The sequence below is a fragment of the Triticum dicoccoides genome, chromosome 2A (genome assembly GCF_002162155.2).
Source record: "Triticum dicoccoides isolate Atlit2015 ecotype Zavitan chromosome 2A, WEW_v2.0, whole genome shotgun sequence".
Lineage (NCBI taxonomy): Eukaryota > Viridiplantae > Streptophyta > Magnoliopsida > Poales > Poaceae > Triticum > Triticum dicoccoides.
The window spans coordinates 14052301-14070751 of NC_041382.1; the positions used below are offsets into that span (position 1 = coordinate 14052301).

At 45.3% G+C, this 18451-nt stretch overlaps 2 protein-coding genes across 3 annotated transcripts in view; one reads left to right on the forward strand and one right to left on the reverse strand.

Moving 5' to 3' along the window:
* LOC119352780 overlaps window positions 1–2187 on the forward strand; it is a 4588-nt gene extending 2401 nt beyond the window's left edge. Inside the window, exons 2-3 of one of the 2 annotated variants that reach the window (XM_037619364.1) lie at window positions 718–1341; window positions 1422–2187. In XM_037619364.1, coding sequence (XP_037475261.1) covers window positions 718–1341; window positions 1422–1443 — 646 coding nt within the window. In that variant the 3' untranslated portion in view covers window positions 1444–2187. Of the gene's footprint in view, window positions 1–717 lie in introns of both variants that reach the window. The other variant, XM_037619363.1, reaches the window with a different exon arrangement.
* Window positions 2188–10851: 8664 nt separating this feature from the next.
* LOC119352781 (putative disease resistance protein RGA1) lies at window positions 10852–17148 on the reverse strand. Its single transcript, XM_037619365.1, has 2 exons — window positions 13530–17148; window positions 10852–11369 (listed from the first exon to the last, which is right to left on the reverse strand). Exon 1 carries the CDS (start codon window positions 16932–16934, stop codon window positions 13545–13547), a length of 3390 nt encoding a protein of 1129 aa, XP_037475262.1. The 5' UTR covers window positions 16935–17148; the 3' UTR covers window positions 10852–11369; window positions 13530–13544.
* Window positions 17149–18451: the final 1303 nt, after the last annotated feature.

The window sequence follows — 18451 nt, forward strand, 5'->3', positions numbered from 1 at the left end:
TACCAATTTCTACATTCATAGCAAAATCTAACAGCAAGGGAAATGTCGTTTGTTTTTTTGCACAATTTCTAGTTCAGTATGAATAGCATGTTAGGTGGTTTAAATCAGTGCAAGTGGTCCATAATATTTACATTGGTTTCCTAGTAAGTCAAAATTAGCAGATACGCAGAGAAGAAGAATACGTAGCAAAACAATGTTAGTTCAAGCCTTTCGGTAGGTGATAATACTTCCATTCTGAACATCAGTCATCACTACTAAATAAATAAAAAGGAAAAGATGCATATACATCACACTGATGCCTTGTAGAACATTGCAGACAGCCAGGGGGCTCATCACTGTCAGGTTATTGAAGCCGCATGTCATTAAAAAGCATAGCAGTTATACAAATTGACCCGTTTCAAACCAAAAGACGGAGTTGTAATTTTTAAGCAAGGTCCTGCTTTAAACCAGGTACATTATGAAAACATATATTTAAAAATTCCAGCTGAAGCTAATAAATCCTGTTCTGTTTGTCTTTACATTATGAGGTTTCTTTTTGGTATACATCATGCAATGCATAGTTGAATTGATGTTCGTGGTGAGGACAATAGTGTCTTCAATGCTTTATGATTTATAGAAACTTCCAGAAACCTTGTATTTATGCACTTTTTTTTTGCGGGTGGTGTATTTATGCACTTTGAAGTACATTCTGAAGTTTTAATCTTGACCATATTACAGGATATCCGATGCATATGGCAATCCATATATCCTCAAGGCAGGCACAGAAACCTTTGCAGGTCCTTGTGAGCTGACCAATGAAACGACAAGGACTTGGGTCATCAGGCTCAAAATCACTACCAAACTCGTTTGTTTAAGTAAGCAACAATTGCATGAGCAGAATTGGGAATTGTCTGAAGAATGCTTTGCAGAGGTAGCTGGGCAATCCTTAGAGAAGCTCCTTGAAGTTGCATGTTCCTTCAGTGATGCCAATTGGTCTGATGTCCATATTTCACAACAGCTGTCTGTTTTTGACGCACTTGTTGATGTCCTATTCAATATACAAGACCTACGTTTCAGCAGATCTGGTGAGGTTGCTGGTATTATTAATAAGATGGTGAATGCTTTCAAAGGAGTGATCGATGGGACTTCAAATGACATCCGTGGCAGCAAAGAATCTACCATCCACCCAGCAACTTTCGTTCTCATACAAGTCCTGGAATTCTTCTGTCGTAACAGAGATATGGTGCAGTCAATACTTGAATCTGGAGATTACAACACTGGCCCATGCTCTGACATGTTTTCTTGTTTGGCATCCAAGCTCAAGGAATGTGCAGAAACAGTTTTCCAACAAAAGGGACAAAGGTACATATTTGTGTTAAATAACATGTATTATGTTCTGCAAAAGAACTGCCATTCAGGATTACTCCCTCCGAATGTAGCAGCTACTTTGGTGTCAGTGATTGACCAATACGTGGTGAGCTACCTTGATGAGTACTGGTTTCCACCTATGCTGCTGTATCTGGAAGGGGATTCTCTGAAGAAGCCACGTCGTTCATCCCTGGATAATTTTATTGGAGAATTCTTCAGAACATGTAATGGCCAGATGACTTGGAAAGTTCAAACCGAGCTTAAAAACATACTACGAGAAGAGATAGTGAATTTGATTGTTCCAAAATACGTAAACTTCTCAGAGGTGCTGCAGGCAAATCCAACGCGGTGCTGGTCGTCTTGGTTAAAGGGGATGTGGCGAACAAGATCTGAGAAGCTGGAGTGTACTGGTGCGGATTTGGCAAAGGTGATTGGAAGATTGTTCGAGAGATAACATGCGGCAGGTAACACAGAAGAGAGGGCAGACCAGGCTTATATGGGCGGGTGCATTTATCCTATATTAGCATTTAGAATGCATTTTGTTGTGATGTCTCCATATATGCGACATTTTCTGGTACGAGCCTGGTTGCTGTATTAGCAAGATTTAGCGCTGGAAGTTCCGGATAGAATTTAGTGTATGCTGCACATTACCTGCAGTTTTGTTTCTGTCCTATATATAGTTTTTTTTGTTACGTGTATGTAATATGTAGAGGAACTTCCAGTTTTGTTTGTGTAAAATGTATAGATTTTTGTCTCTCTCCATCTCTCGAACACGCACGTGCTGCTAATGTTGGATATAGATAGCATGTTAGAAATGGTAAAAAAATAATGTTGCGGGAAGATATCTGACCTGGCTGGCCATTGTAGACTAGCTATTTTATACTGGGCCTGTTTGTTGTGGTGAATGAGCGGCATTGTACAATTGCTGATTCCTGTGGTGGAAGTGGAACTAATTTGAAATTCAATTTTTCGTAGATGTGTACATGTCGCAGGCTTTGTATGGTAGATGATGGAGCAAACCAGTTCAGTTAATTGGTGCTATATATAGTTTTGACTCGGGGAGAGAGAGATGGTTGAGAGTTCAAATTACAACACACTATGAAATTTAGAAACGCCCGGGCTTAGCAACAAAAGAAAACTCCACACCAGCTGGCCACCCGGCCCCACTCACGGCCACGCGACTCATGCATCTGCTGCTCTGTGAAGTGATAGAACCAGTTGCTCTGTGAAGACAAGGATTCGGTAGACCAGTTTCAGTTGTTGTGACAACTGTATGTCTGGTTAGGGAGGCTGTGATTGAACTCAGAAGACCAGATCTTCACCCTATTCCCCTTGAGCTAAAGACACTTAGTCCTCGCCCAGTCACTCTGGTAAGTCTTCAAGGTAGACTTTCAAACCTTTACAGACTTCGCTCACCGGCGACCCACAACGACTCTTGGATCCTCAGAACGCGACGCCTAACCGGCTGGAGGATACACTGTCCTCAAGTGTAATAAGTCTTCAGATCACACAGATAGAAAGACTTCAGTGATGCCAAATACACTTTGGGCTCTATGTGTTTTGGGCTTTGTCCTAGCAAGGTTTCTCTCTCAAAGGCTTCAGAAGTGGGTTGCTCTCAAACGACAAAAGTCATGCACTAACTCTAAGTAGCCACTAATTTATGGTGTAGGGTGGACTATTTATAGCCAGGAGGCAACCCGACATGATATGTCCGAAATGACCATGGGTCACTAAGGAACCGAAACGTGTCAAACGGTCGGATTTCAAACACACGTGACAGCTTGACTTGGGCTACAAGCAAAGCTGACTCATCTAGCTCTGGATAAGATTTGCTCTTATTGTCTTTACTCGAAGACATAGGATTTGGGTTGAGCATCACGTCAGTCTTCTGACTTTGTTCACTTGGATCCAACTTAACAGTTCGATGGTTCCTATGACTCAAGAAAAAAAATGAAACTACAAAAAAACCATGTCTTCGCACTTCATAGTCTTCATGTGAATGTCTTCATACGTCATTATCTTCAACGTGAATGTCTTCACGAACCACCATTGTCTTCATACATTTTTAGGAGTCATCTCTGGCAGGTAAACCGAATCAATGAGAGACTTCTATCTGTTTATCCTACAACTAGTAAGCTTGCACGTGTAATGCACGTCTCAGCTGACACATATAATCATATATATGATAACCCTACCTCTCCCCCCACCCAAAAAAGAGATATAGAATAACCTTCTTGAAATTTTGAATTTCACACAAGTGTATAGTACTTAATTCTTGTCTCATACATAATTCAGAACATCATTCTTCATGAATCAGTATTCCTCTTGAATCAAATATCACACATATTTTATGTACAGATCAAAGAAACCGAGTTATTCCATGTATAAGCTTTCTCATCTAAGGAATTAACCATATTAAAACATCTTGAGATTTGCTCCACTACTTTAACTTTATGTACCTGAACATTCCAAACGGAAATCAACCATTGTGCAAATACAAAACGTAAGAGCGTAAAAGAAATTACCATGTTTCAAGTTTCATCTCTTCACCCCCTCGCGTCGCCTCCCCGGGCAACGCCAGGGGACCCGAACCCTATCACCGCCAGGTCCCTCCCATATCCCCTCCTGCCGCCGCTGCCGCCGGCCTAGTCCGCGGTGGCGGCGGCTCGACGCCAAAGGGGATACATATTTATGTACATACATGGCAGTCCATAACCATGTTGATATCACGTCCATCACCCAATTCTCTTATGTTGAAGCAAGGTTACTTGCAAATTGCAATGCAACACGTAGTTGAGCGTGAACAGTTGGATGAACTGGCATGACCTGACTCAAAGCAGAAAGCGGTAAAAAAGAATCAGAGGTTCATATGAAAGTCTTAAGACAACAATAGCATCCCAAAGATGGAAAAGCAATCCGCATATTGTAGATATGAATATTTGAGAGCAGTGCTGCTGTTAGTCTAACATTCAAGGGCATGATCATAACCAATGTACTGTTAATAGGCTTGTAAATCATCTTTATTGATTTTTTTTGTATTAGTCGAGAATTCCAGACATGCATTGCGCAAGAAGACAAGACAACATGGTGTATATATAAGTATGCTTCAAATATTATCCAACATCATGTCTTTGTAACAATTCCTGTCTGCAATTAGAAGTTTCGCAAGTTGCCAATGCAAGTGTGGGCAGTAATCTGTTTCCACATTATCCAACATCATGTCTTTGTAACAATTCCATAAAACGATGGCACCAACCCGAATACAATATGTTTTCACATTAAATATTTCAGAATCGAGTGCAGTGCTGCACTCAGCATAGCCATGAAAATAATAATGAGCGAACTACGGAGAAAATACCCCCACTGGGCTTCGTGTTTAAAATGATGACAAAAAATTAGAAAATAATATTTAGATGATGACTACTTCAATAATATTTAAAAGATGACAACAGGGAGGCATGTATCTTCACAACTTCACCATCCAGAATTTTTTTTACAAACTACTCCCTCCATTTCTAAATTTAAGTCTTTTTTAAAGATGTCAATAAGGTCTGCATACGGATGTATATAGACACACTATAGTGTGTAGATTCACTCATTTTGCTCCGTATATAGTCCATATTAGAATATCTAAAAAGACTATTATTTAGGAACGCTTGCTAGTTCCTTATGTGACTTCGTCTATGTAACAAAAAACTGTAGCTGGTCTAATTTTGGGAATCGGAGAAATGATAGTCAACATGGGATTGCAAATCAAGATGACGAATTTGATCTGCCTCATCAAACACCAATATATGTTCCCTACGAAAGAAGTAATGATTTTAGATTCTCTACATCACATAATTTGGAATTTAAGATAAATTATAAATCAGGTTGTGTCCAATAATTTGGTCCTATGAGAATTGAAGTTAGGAGTCTTGTCCAAGTGCTGGACTCACTGAGCAGAAGTGCGAACTAAGATATTCAAATTGTTCCCATTTATTTTTCTTGCTAAATTTCGGTGCACTTAACAATAGCACCGCCACTAAAACTATGTTGCTTTCCCCACCTTCTTGATCACATCCCAAGTTTGACCAGCAAAATCATTAGTGGGAAAGAGAATAATGCACAACCCACACCATCCTCAGACTCCATTTGTCCCATTACAGCTACCAAAACTAAATGTGGTAAGATACTCTATCAGGGAACTGGAACTTTAATCATTGTTACCGGCGACATTTCTTTGCAACGGCACTTGACATAACCATATGATGTGCTAGACAGTCAAGATGTAACGAATACCAATTCTCATAGCACAGTTTGGAGAGCTAAAAATCAAAATGAATGGAATCTGGCTTAACAGAGTGTGATGATTTTTTCAATAGAACCGACTGATCCATCAATGTTAGTGCTTTTTTTCTCTAATACGCCGGAGTGTGCGTATCATTTTATATAGAAGAGGGGGAACATCAATGTTAGTGTTCATCACACCATTACTTCATTTATTTTAGGAATACTGGAAACACATTATCGTACTGATTCCTTTGGACTGGTTGCCTCTGCAGCTTTGTGTGCTCGCTTTCAATGGTTCAACATGAATAGGATTTGAACAGAGGCCAATGTTAAATCTAGCAAAAAACTGAAAAAAAATAGATCATATATGGATGAACGAGGCATGGAGTATAAGATCAAGGAGAGGCTACGCCATGTGTATCACCGTCGCGTAGAGGAACAGCGGCAGCGACTTCCGTGTCCTCGGCTTTGCGTCACAGACCACGAGGAGGAACGGCCGCAGGGGCATATGCGTCCCTCACACGAGGTCGAGGAACAGAGGCAAGGATTCGTCGGCATATCGACATTTGCAAATGCCCCGCCAGAGAAATCCATTTTCGCGGCCGAGCCCGCTGTGTCCCACGCCACCACCGCTGCTCCAGGGAGGAGATGGACCCCGCCGCCGCAGCTGACGCAGGCCAAGTGCGTTGCGTCCGAGCTGTCACCGCTGCTCTACATGTATCAAAATGAAATTTGCAAAAGAAATTGGAGTAAAATCTAGCAGGTATTGTTTACTTCAGAAACCACAAGCTTCATCTCGTTAATACATTTTTCTAGAATTACACTACATCAGGCAAACTCGGCTAGCTACTGATCTGTACGACGGCAAAACTGAACCGAACCCCTAAACACATGGAGAAGATGAACAGAAAATAGAAAGGGGATTGCATCACCTTACTGCTGCCGTGTTGTCCACGGTAAGCACTGATCGACACCAAATGCATCCAATCAGCCAGAAAAGCACCTAATCTAAACCCCAATGGTCTGCATCAACGGAAACACGTGAAGATGCATATAGAAGCATCCACCACTACGGTCCCTACCTTGTAATCCCCGCATCCAACCAACCGGCAAATCTATCAAACAACACCAGAACACAAAGGAAGGAAGAATGAAGGAGGGAGCAAATAGATCGTACCAATCCATCGAGAGACAGCCGCATCAACCAAAACAAAACCGAACCCCAACGGGCCGGCCGAACAGCGAGTCCGCAATGGCGCCGGCGCCGTCCATCCCACCGCAACAGCCGCACACAGGGAGTCATGAGAACCAGGGCAAACCCTAGACCTGAGACAGCCGATGCCGTCGGTGAAGACGCGGGGTGATTTGCCCCGTGCTCGATCTGGATGGCACCTATGGCCCACCACGATGTGGGGGCAAGCGGCAGGAGACACGCGAGGAGAGGACCGCGGGCGGCGACGACGCGGGAGGACGGGTGGCGGCGGGGCGGCGAACCACTTGGGCGGGGAACGGCGCGGGCGCGGGAGGAACGGCGTCCCCGCCCGTGCGCTGGCGTCCTGGTGCGTGCGTGCGTTGTTGGTAGTTCGGCAGCGGGGTTAGCGATCGATGCATTCTTAGTTGCTTAATGCGTGTTTGCAGTGGGAGAATTAAGAGCCATTAGATTTTGTAAGTGGATGGGTGTGATTGTCTGGTTCTTCGCCCTCTCGTGCTTTTATAGTGGTAGTAGATTCTTACAAACACATTAGTCTCTCAACCACGTTTATCGTTAATATTCTAAAACCAAATAGGAATGACACTAGATGCACTTACAATCCTAAGAACATGCAAAATGGCCGATGGAGTGTTGACATCGTCCTTAGAAACAAACTTCGTGCAAGTTATTTTCCAGCGCGTAATCTTTGCCGAAAAACAGGAGATCATGTGTTGAAACCATATTTTGGCACAGAAGAAAACATTATTAAGATAGCCTCAAATGAAAAAGTGTTCTACATGCAAGTTTCTATAGTATCCTCATAAAGAACTTTGATGTTTGGATCATCACCATCCGATCTAATCTCGAGGGCCGAAACTATGCTGGAAGTAATAATAATTAGTATTCAAAGTACTGTTCGGCCTATTACGCCTTCAAGATGGCCTCATATGAAAGAGTGATCTACATGGAATGTCTTCATCTAGTCTAAACGGTCGATTTTGATATAAAACTTATCTTAATCTGAGATTGTATGCAAAAGTTAGAGCCATCGCGGTGCGGCCCTACCATGAGCAAAATGTGGCGCACGACATTAGACACCCCATATGGCCGATGACTGATGGGTAGCGCCACTGGTTGCCTATTCTACGCGAGTGATTCGGCTCTCAAGATGGCGTCAAATTGAAAAACGCTCAACACAAAAGTTGTCCGTCTCATCAAAACGGTTAAATTTTATTCGGGGCACGTCTCCGTCAAGGTCGTTTGTAGACTGTGGGTTCCAAAAACCGAACTGTTGTCTCAGACTTACCTCAATCCGAGTTCGGTTAAATTTGGAAAGATTTGAATGGTATTTGGAGTCTATTTTTTGTATGGGAAGACCAGCCACCTCATAATCATAAATAAATAAGAGGTCACGACCAATTCAACAACATATAGTCGAACAAATCATCTACCACTTTTTACCTTCACCTTCTCCCTTGTTCTTGTTCTTACTCGTTCTTCGTTTGTTATTCGTCTTGGAGGGCAGCGATCCATGAAGCCCTAGGGGAAATCAGGTCGACCTAGGGCAACCCATAGCCGTCGTGCAACCTAACAGGGTTCCTCCAGGGCATGTGTTGTTTCAAGTCTACAAAAGCACCCACTGAATTGCTTGAGTACTGCGCTTCCAATCGGGTCTCTTTCGAAGTAAGTTGTTGTGTATTACCCCCAGCGTCGAGGGTACACGGTGACGTGTTCGTGTGCGTTGGTGTTGGCCTGCTGGAGATCAATGATGGCCACGCCGGTCTCGGAGACTCTTTTCCCCAGGTCGCTAGGCGACGACCAAAATGTCCACTTTCAGGGAAAGGGACGTGAATGTGTTGGTGTTGGTGTTGGTGTTGGCGTCTAACCGGGCATTGAGTCGCTCGAGATAATCGCTGATCGATGGATCCATGGCTCTTCAACGATGTGGCGGTGGAAAAAAATTTGAGGACGAATTTGGGGGCGAGGAAGGGTGGTGCCTGGCTTTAAATACCATATGTCCCTCACACGATTATTGAATACAAGCTTGGGTTACTAGCAACAGTGGAGCTACAGGATTTGGGGAATTAGGAAGAACAGAAGGAAGAGGACCAGAGGTAGGAGAAGGGAGCCATCGTGACAAAGCTGTGATCCACTGGATACCTTTGCTTATTGCTCTCCCTCGAGTAGTCCTGGCCATGGGCCGCCTGGCCCCAAAAAGCCCGGCCTGACGCTGCTCCCAGGCCAGACCTGAGCCTAGGTTTTGAGCCCGAAGACTAGGTCGGGCCGGGCCTGGGCTCGCCGTTTCTGCCATTTACTGAAGAGGCCCGGTGTGTTTTTTGCTAGGATAGGCCGGGCTTGGGCCTGAAAAGTAGGTCCGACGGCCGGGCCGGACTGGGCTCGGGCCTGAGTTTTTTACCTCGGGCTTGGTCAGGCACGACCCAGAGGATGGCCAGGTCTACCCACGAGTATGTGTAGTCCTTGCTCGACTTCATCCATATGGCCCGACCCGTGGTAGTTGGCCCATAGCCCAAATGGGATAGAGAGCTGCTGATAACAAAGGCCTTGGTTCTTGCTCGACAATAAATCTGACCTTCATGATGCGGTCAAGAAACCGCATTTTTCCATCCCTCCACTCATGGAGGTTATGAGGTGTTTGCACCGGCGTTGTGTAACGTAAAAAATCTCTAAACTTTATTTATGCTTCCTGAATATTGGAACTCAAGTGCTTCAAGCTAAAAAAGAAATTAATAAATAATAGTGTCTATAAGAAGACTTTAAAATACTGACACTCTTATTATCTCTTCCCAAATTGGAGGAGAGGCAAGAGAACAAACTTGTGCATTTTGTGTTCACTGGAGTGACTAAATTTGTGCATTTCATTAATAAGCACCTTGGGAGCGGAGGTAAAACGTTGATGTTTAAAGCCTATGGACGTGATGCACACAAAAAAAAAGCCTATGGATTTCTTCTTCTTTTTTAAACTCCCCACATATTTTAATTAATTAATACAATCATTTGTTACAGCTGTTGCCACGCAGGGCAGAACACTATTAATAAAAATACCATCAGACCTATTTAAAAAACTAAATTTTGCAATCTCATGCGTCACCATATTCGCCTTCCTATTTATCTTGATGATTTTTAACATACTCATCATCTTGGAGACACTCAACGCTTTCTTCTTCAAATCAACAAGGTTTGACCTGTCCAGATTATCATTTGCAAAAACAGAGGCCACGAAAGAGCAGTCGGTTTCCAAAATAATGGGCTTGTGAAGAGTGATGTCAATGTAAAGGCCTGAGATGGTCGCTCGAAGTTCCGCTTCCTCAGCATTAGAGCACGTACCAATATAAACCCAAGAGGAGATAAGAACTTCTCCAATATGATTTCTGACAACCATCCCTACGCTTGCAGCGCTAATGGTCTCCACAAAACTTGCATCAACATTAATCCTGAGGAATTCCGATGTGAGAGGCAGCCAAGGAACACAATTCCTCTCCACATTATTACTGGTTGTAATCCATCGATATCACCCTTATCTTTGTTACTCACCTCTACCTTCGTGATTGCATGACAAGACGAGAAAGATGCCCAGTAATTTTGAATAAAACTCACTAAGGCCTCCAGAACATGAATATGGTTTGCTTACACATAGGCGAACTTAACTGATACAGCAAAATAAGTAACCAGTCCGGCCCCGAGCAGTTTAAAAGCCTATGGGTTTCAACTCAAAGATTCGATGCAGCTTCACCACTGGGGTAGGAATTTTTCTTAAGAATTTCTTTGTGCTAATTTCAATAGGATTTCTAGCAGCCATTCAAATCTCTTTGAAACAATTCTTTGTTTTTTCTGTGATGCAATCAATCAATCCTATATTTTCCTAGTCTCGTGTTTTTAGAAACCCGCAAATCAAAAAGGCCCTTAATGTGTGTATGCTTGTTGTGTACGGTTGCTTGTTTTTGCCTGAAGAAAATACAAATCCTAAAGTGAAGTGGAACAGCTTACAGGTAATACTCAAGAATTGGACATTATGGCAATAATAACAGCAACAACAAAGTCCAAAACATTACATTGATTGAATACAAGCTTGGTTTGCAAGAGTTGGAGAACAAGCTCCTAAACTAGTGCACACAGCACCTCACAACCACACGGGTTTACACGATTCCAAATATCCAAATACAACCCACTAATTACATAGAACACAACATAAGCAAAAGTACAGCAAATTGTTCTGATAAAAAGCAAGATCTCAACAGTCCACTAGTTTTTTTTTTTTGAAGGAACAGTCCACTAGTTGATGAAACAAACGCGCACCCGTGCTAGGCACAAGTGCAAGAACCAGGGGAAAAGGGCATGATAGACGGAAGAGAACTGCTGCTCTGCTCGGCTCTATCGGGCTGGTTTTTCCTCCATTTATTCGCAAATTTCCGTCAAAGTGCACGGCCTATTTGGATTTCAGGACCTCGGTACAATGGTGAAGATATCCCTTTGACCATCACCAGGCGAGTTGATGCTTCGAACTTGTTTCCTCCAACTTACCCTCCAGCGTTTCAGCATCCTGTAAACACAGATTACCGTCAGACATGTCTCTCAAGATTGAACATTTTTTTCGACAAAGGATGAATTTTATTGATTCAAAATAGAGCATCAAGAGGATACAAACACAATAAGCACACACTCGGCCTCTACATAGCTAAGATGCACACAGTCAATAGGAACACAAGCACAAAAACACACCAGCCAATAGCAAAGTCATATAAGACCAAAGCTATCCCTATGCAAGAAAAGATAAAACCAAAGCAATCAGATCTGCGATCGACAAACTACAACAATAACTATATCCACACCAACAATTCTATGACATCACATGGACGGCGAGGTTCTTCAACAGCGACGCCATCAGAAAAGGAGCGCCGCTGTCGCCGGATCCAACCACACAAGGCCAGAATCTAGGTTTTCACCATGAAAAACCAGTCCAAGCACATCCGAGCAATGCCTTTAACAAGGTAACGATGTAAAAACATCGCCATTGCCAGGTACAACCCACTCGGGTCATAGCTAGGTTTTCACCCCGGAGCTCGAGACCGAGTGCTCGTAGCAATATCATCAACATCGCTCATGTGTTGTCACCACCACTTTTCCTTGATCCCAGCAGCTACATACGATGTGCGATCGCCGTCACTGCACAACCATCCCTCTGCGTCAAGCCAACGTCAGTAGTTTGATCTTACCGTCAAAGTCAACCACCAGATCTGGAGGAAGGAACCCTCATGCAAACTTTCGGTGGCCACTCGCCGGATAAGAGTCCTGCCCATGCCTGTCGACCCAGGGGTCGAACATGACCGAAACTGGAGCACGAAAGTCAGATCACCATCGCGGACGGGCGTCCAGACGACTCGTAGTTGCCTCTGGATCAGCCGGCCGGGAGCGCACAACCAACAGATCGGCATCGCGCCTCCGGAGTCCGGAGAGAAAGCCAAAGGGGGATGCAGCGCCACACGGACCCGCGCCACCGCCGACCACGTCGGATCCCTGAGCGAGCTCGCGTACGGACGTCGTCCACCACCACCACCCATGCGATTCCATGGTTGAGGGCGGCCACTATTCAGATCAGCCGCCAGCCACGACTCCGCGCGAGCCATACCGCCCACGCCTCCACAGCGCCCTTGTTGCGCCGCCCCGTCCAGCACCTGCACCACGTCGTGCACCGCCGCCGAGAATCAGCAGCCGGACCTTCATGGTTCAAATCAGATCGAGCCCCAACGCGCTTGGGAGCCCTGCGACACCCACGGACACGCGAGAGGGAGGAGAGCCTCCGCCGCCGCCATCAGCTGCACGGGCTTAGCCCGGCGGCATCCTCCGGCGGCGACGGAGGGGATGGAACGGAGGCCGGCGGTACTGTCGGCTGCGGCTGGTGGTTCCGCCCGTGTTGCCCACCTATACTATCCTACCCTATCCTATCCTTCACAGGGAACTAACTGCAGAGCGCGCTGAAGGTCTCCTCTATAGCACGGAGTAAAGATCAATAGTGAAGTTGTTTATAAAATATATGGAAACTGTTAATACTTCCCTTTTTAACTGTGATAGAGCTCTCTACCTGCACTCGGCTTTCCATAATTTTCTCTAAAAGCTTTTGGTATATGCCACTGCATGATTATGAGTTTATCTCCTTGAAACATTTCCATCATTTCATGGTTTTCTAAATTATGTGCTACGAAACCAAACACTTTTCCTGAAATGCGAATTTGGCAAGGTCAAGTGACAACAACTGACTGGAATGAACATTTCACATGACCTGTAAAATAACTCATATTTTGACTAAGCCCGGGATTCCATAAGGTCAAGTACAATGGACCAGCACAACAAGGCTGAACAACTCGAACTCACTGGGTTAATCCAACCATTTGAGATGTATTCCTACAATAATTAGTTATGTGAATCTCTCCCGGTCACTAAAATTTTAAGAAATTCCCAGATGAGGGGGACCCTCCTAATGTAACAGCTAGTGTGATGGTTCCACCAAAGCCACCTGGGTTCGAGTCTCCCACCTACTCCAAGTGCAAAGCTTCCCTTACAGTTTTTCTTGAAAAGAAAAGACAGGGTTTTTCCTCCCTTTCGCCTTTTCCTTTTGAAATTCAGATTTTGTAAGCTTCTCATGAACATGCAGAAACACATACAAAATTACAAGCAAAAACAGAGACTCAAAATTTAAATATACCTTCACAATATTCTGTTACTCGATCAATACACTAGGTACAATTGCAAGCTTCTCAACATAATGCCCTTTCATGTTTCTTGACTTCCTGGACAATTCAGGGTGGCACCGAAAGATATAAAGTGTTTCCAGTGACGATGGCAGATCCGGTAAAGATTGAAGCTCTGTGCAGTACGACATTCTCAGCACCTTCAGATATGAAAGGCTCATAAAGTTCACAGGAAATGATGTTGCAGTTACTTCAGGGCACCTCTCAATCACCAGATATTTTAGTGAAGCAAGATACTGCAATGAGGATAGAGAACAAAGCGATTGACAGTTGCGAATGCACAATTCAGTGAGCACTGTGCAGAACTTAACTGTTTCCGCTACCGGAAGTGATGTTATGTTAGGAAGGTCTATAATCTCCAAAGAGGACAAACAAGGCAGATCCTGAAGAAAGCTTCTTAGAGTCTGGTCGGTAAGATTACACCGAGAGAGCTGAAGCCTTTGCAGAGATACCAGAGACCCCAGTTGTTCAGCAGCAGCAAGCTGCTCAGCCCCACTTATGTTTAACACTGCAATGGACTGTATATGATGTTTGTAGAGTAATCTATTGAGGATGACAGAACTTGTGCAAACGTCCAGCTGGAGCATTTCTGAACTTGAAGAAAAGGGTGCAAGCCTCATATATGGTATCAACCGTGTTCTTTCGATGGTAATTTCACGAGTAGCTTGGCAGAACAAAGGAATTTTGATCAATTCTGGACAATCCATTAGACTTACCCTTTCAAGGCATGGAAATGAGTTCTTGTCCTCTCTGCCAGCCCACTCACACAACTTCGGGAAATCATCAATTTCAAGGACACTTAGAGATGGAAATGCCACATCACTGGTGCCATAAAACTCTTGTCCAATCTGGTCGACTGCACACATCTCCTTCATGTGTAAATATCTGAGTGATCCTAAATTTCCCAATGGAGGAAGGATGCACAAGCTCCTGCAATTGATGAGGTTCAAAGAACGCAGTTGCTGCAGTGACTGCAGCCAACTGGGAGTTTTGGCGCCACAATACCTTCTAATATTAAGTACCTTTATGGCATGGTGAGGCCGCAGACCTTCAAGCACCTTTGCATCAGCAGGAGAGGAGCTATTTCTACTAGCTGAGCTCCATTCCAAATTCAGAGAATTAAGATAAAGTTTCTTATTCAACTCAGCTTTGCAGGCTTCTTCATAGCCTGAAACATTTTCTAGACATTTTATTACTAACCCATGAAGACCATCAATGTTCCTCAATTCTTCTGGTTTGCGCCCTTCCAACTTCTCAATGTGGAGCTCAAGTGATCCCTGAAGGTTTGCTAGCCGGCCAATGCCTACCAGTCCTGCAGTATACTTCATTTCAACCATAAGATGCCGCAAATTGACCAACATACTAACGCTCACAGGAAGCTTCTCAAGGGAACATTTCCCAGAGATGCACAATGTTTGCAGATGCAGAAGCTTGCCAATCGACTCAGGAAGTCTCTGGATGGAGCCATGGATAGATAGGTAACGGAGGTGCAGTAAGTCATAAATGCAATGAGGTAACTCTTTGGAGTTATAGCCACTGAGATCAAGAACACGCAAATGTTTGGACTTCTTCAAGATACTTTCTAAATTCACAGCAAAATCCTCTTGGAAGCAACTGGAGGAGCACGGAAGTGATGGTCGGATGAACAAGGTGAGCAGCTCTTCTAGCCCACTGAAGCTTGTGAGACCAACTAGACTCTTCTCAGTGACGGACAGGTGGCGCACTGTTGATGGGATGTCACATTTCATGCCATCCTCAATATGGAAGCAGTCCTCCGCTGCAACAGACTTTGCAAGATCATGGAGTAGGTCATGCATTAAGTAGTAAGTACTGGATCCAAGCTTGATTTCTTGGAAAAATGAGCGTGAAAGGAGCAGACCAAAATATTCTTTGGCTATGTCTTCCATGCTTTTCCCAGCCCTGCCTTGTGGTTGAACAAAACCCTCGGCAATCCAAAGGCGGGACAACTGTGCTGGATCAAACTTATAGTTGTGTGGAAACAAACTGCAATATGCGAAGCACCGCTTGAGGTGTACCGGTAGGTACTTATAGCTCAAGCGCAGGGCAGGGAGAAGAGCATTGTCTTGCAATCCTGTTTTCATGATCTTCATCCAGTGATTTTTGCTCCTTGTATCTCCCAGCAAACCTCCCACCAGCTTGGCAGCCAGAGGTGACCCGTTGATTTTTGCAGCAATCTGCTTCCCTATCGGGTGAAGATCTGGATAGGCATTCTCGCGACCACTTGGAAAAGCATGTTCCTTGAGGATGGCCCAGCAATCGTCGCTATTCAGCGGATTTACAGGGTATGGATGCGATGCACCGAGGAAGTGAGGCACAGTGTTCATGCGAGAAGTTGCCAGAATTCTGCTACCAATATCTGCCGACTGTAGAGGAGCCATCATGTCCAGCCAGATATCGTCCATGCCATTACATATATCATCAATAACAATGAGGTACCTCTTGGATGTAACAAGTCGACGGAGCTCGGACTGAAGCATCTGGAAATCCGCCATCTTCTCATCAGACGTATCCCAAGCTGGCTGGGCTGACCTTAAGATCTCCGCTGCCAGGTCCATTCTGTTGGAACTAGTGGAAACTGACACCCAACATCTGACATCAAAATGCTTGGCAACTCTTGTATCATTGAATACCATCTGAGCGAGCGTGGTCTTCCCAATTCCTGCAGTGCCAACAATGGAAACCATCATGTCAGGTGGAGGAACCTCGGCGCATGGCTTGACGAGCATCTGCACGACGTCATCCCTGTCCTTGTCGCGCCCAACAAACACCCCCGTCTGAAGAACTTGGCTGGCTGAACCAGGCACCGGCTGCGGTGGCAAAGTGCAGAGCAGGTTGCCAATCTTGCGAGTTTCTTGATTCACCGCCTTGATGCCCCTGGTGAACCTGTGGGTTGGCTTGGACGCAAAAAGTGCAACAAGAAGGCGGCTGCAACCACACCACCTCAGAGCGGAAAGGAGCTTGGATCCATGGGTAAGGATCTGGACCAGGGAGCTGGGTTGAAGTTTACCGTACTGGACCTTGTCCTGCAGGAGCTTGATGAAGTGGACGGCGTCCCTGGCCTGCAGAGCCAGCGCCCTGTCGCCGGCACGCTGTGGGTAAGCGCCGGCACAGATGCTCCAGATCTGGAGCAGATGGGCGATGAGAAGGTCCAGCTCGGGGTCGGCGACCTTGGACCGGCACCTCGTAAGCTCCCATTTCCGACGGGTCCTGTGGCAGGAGTGGATCTCGGCGGCCAGTCCCTCCATGGCTCGAAACGCCGAGAGGACCAGCCGCAGCGCCTCCGCCAGGCTTGCAGCATCCAAGCCGCCAGCTTCCTCCATGGAGACGGAGGGCTTCATCCACTGGCTCTTGCCGCTGGCGGCGGTTTCATTTGGGCGTCAGATTCGGACTGTGTTGGGTGGTGCCTCCTCTGAGCTCTGAACTGATGGTGGTTGCTGCTCTTGAGGAGCCTTATCTACACTAGACCAGCCAAGAGCAGTCCACCGCTGCAGTGCTTCATAATCATATACTCCTACAAGAGCAAACAGTGAACATTGGATGGATCTGGGCGCTCGTTTTCAATCAGACGTGCGGTACCAGTGGATTATATTACATAGGTGTAGCTGTTGGAAGCAAGACCTGGCTCAGTACGCAGCGTCGTGTCAACATCTCGCGAAACTTCGCGGAAGGTTCCCTCCGTGCCCCCGTCCCTGTCAACTTTCTTCTTCTTTCTGATGCCCCCGTCCCTGTCCACTTTCTTCTTCTTCTTTCTTATAAGTAATACTCCCTCCGTTTCAAAATAGATGACTCAATTCTATACTAACTTTAATACAAAGCTACTATAAAGTTGGATCATAAGAGTACGTAGTAACAAGAAAACCACGAGTTACGACACGCTCGCGTCGACCGTGTGAATGCTCAGGTACGTGTGAATGCTCAGCTAAGCTAGAGCATCTCTCTGGTAGAACCCTTATATCACGCCAACCTGTAATGTAAAATAATCGTCGATTTACAGTTTTACGTGGAAAAATGATTTGAACAGTATAGTAAAAAAGCAGTTAGCGGGAGAGACATTTCAGCCCGCATGTGCTTCTCTCCCCCATCATCGCCCACCCGCCGCCTTCGATTCCGGCCATATCCGCCAGCTGAAACACACAACCGGACTGCTGCAGACCGGGGTCCACCGCGCCGCTTCACCGGCGCCATGGATCCGCCACGCCCGGTCACAGCCGCCTCGAATCGACCGCCGCTGAGTCACCGCTCGCCCTGAATCCACCGGTGAGTCCTTTTCTCGCCCTTCAAGTTAGATTTAGCGAACGATGTGCGTTCATGCGAGCTACGCTGCGATTTGTAGATGGATTTGAGCCCTTGCGAGAAATTTTTGCTCGAAGATTCGTCCTCGTCCGACGTCTTAGACATAGAGACGCTGCTCGAGAACAATCGACGTCAAATGGTGGTGGTGGTCCTCGCCGCGAAAGAGTTCGAGGATAGGAACGGAAAAAGATGACGAGGATCGACTGTCGACCACCTTTGCAACCCTCGCAACCGCCATCTCGGAAACGTGATGTTGATGCAAGACTACTTCGCGGCGTCACCTACGTATCCGCCACACCTCTTTCGGAGAAGGTATCGAATGCGCGAATCCCTCTTCGTAAAAAATAGTAGAAGCTTGCTAGGCCAATTCTCGATTTTTTACCAAAGGAGAAACGCCGCAGAATTGAAGGGTTTTAACACATACCCAAAGAAATTCGGCAGCTATGCAAGTGATTGCATATGGCATTCTAGTTGACTATGCCAATGAATATCTTCTCATTGGCGAAGATACTACAATTGAGTCAGTGTGTAGATTCGCCAAAGTGATCATCTGTGTCTTTGG

Coding starts and splice junctions, on each gene's coding strand:
- LOC119352781 (XM_037619365.1), bottom strand. CDS start 16,934: ATGAAGCCCTCCGTCTCCATGGAGGAAGCTGGCGGCTTGGATGCTGCA.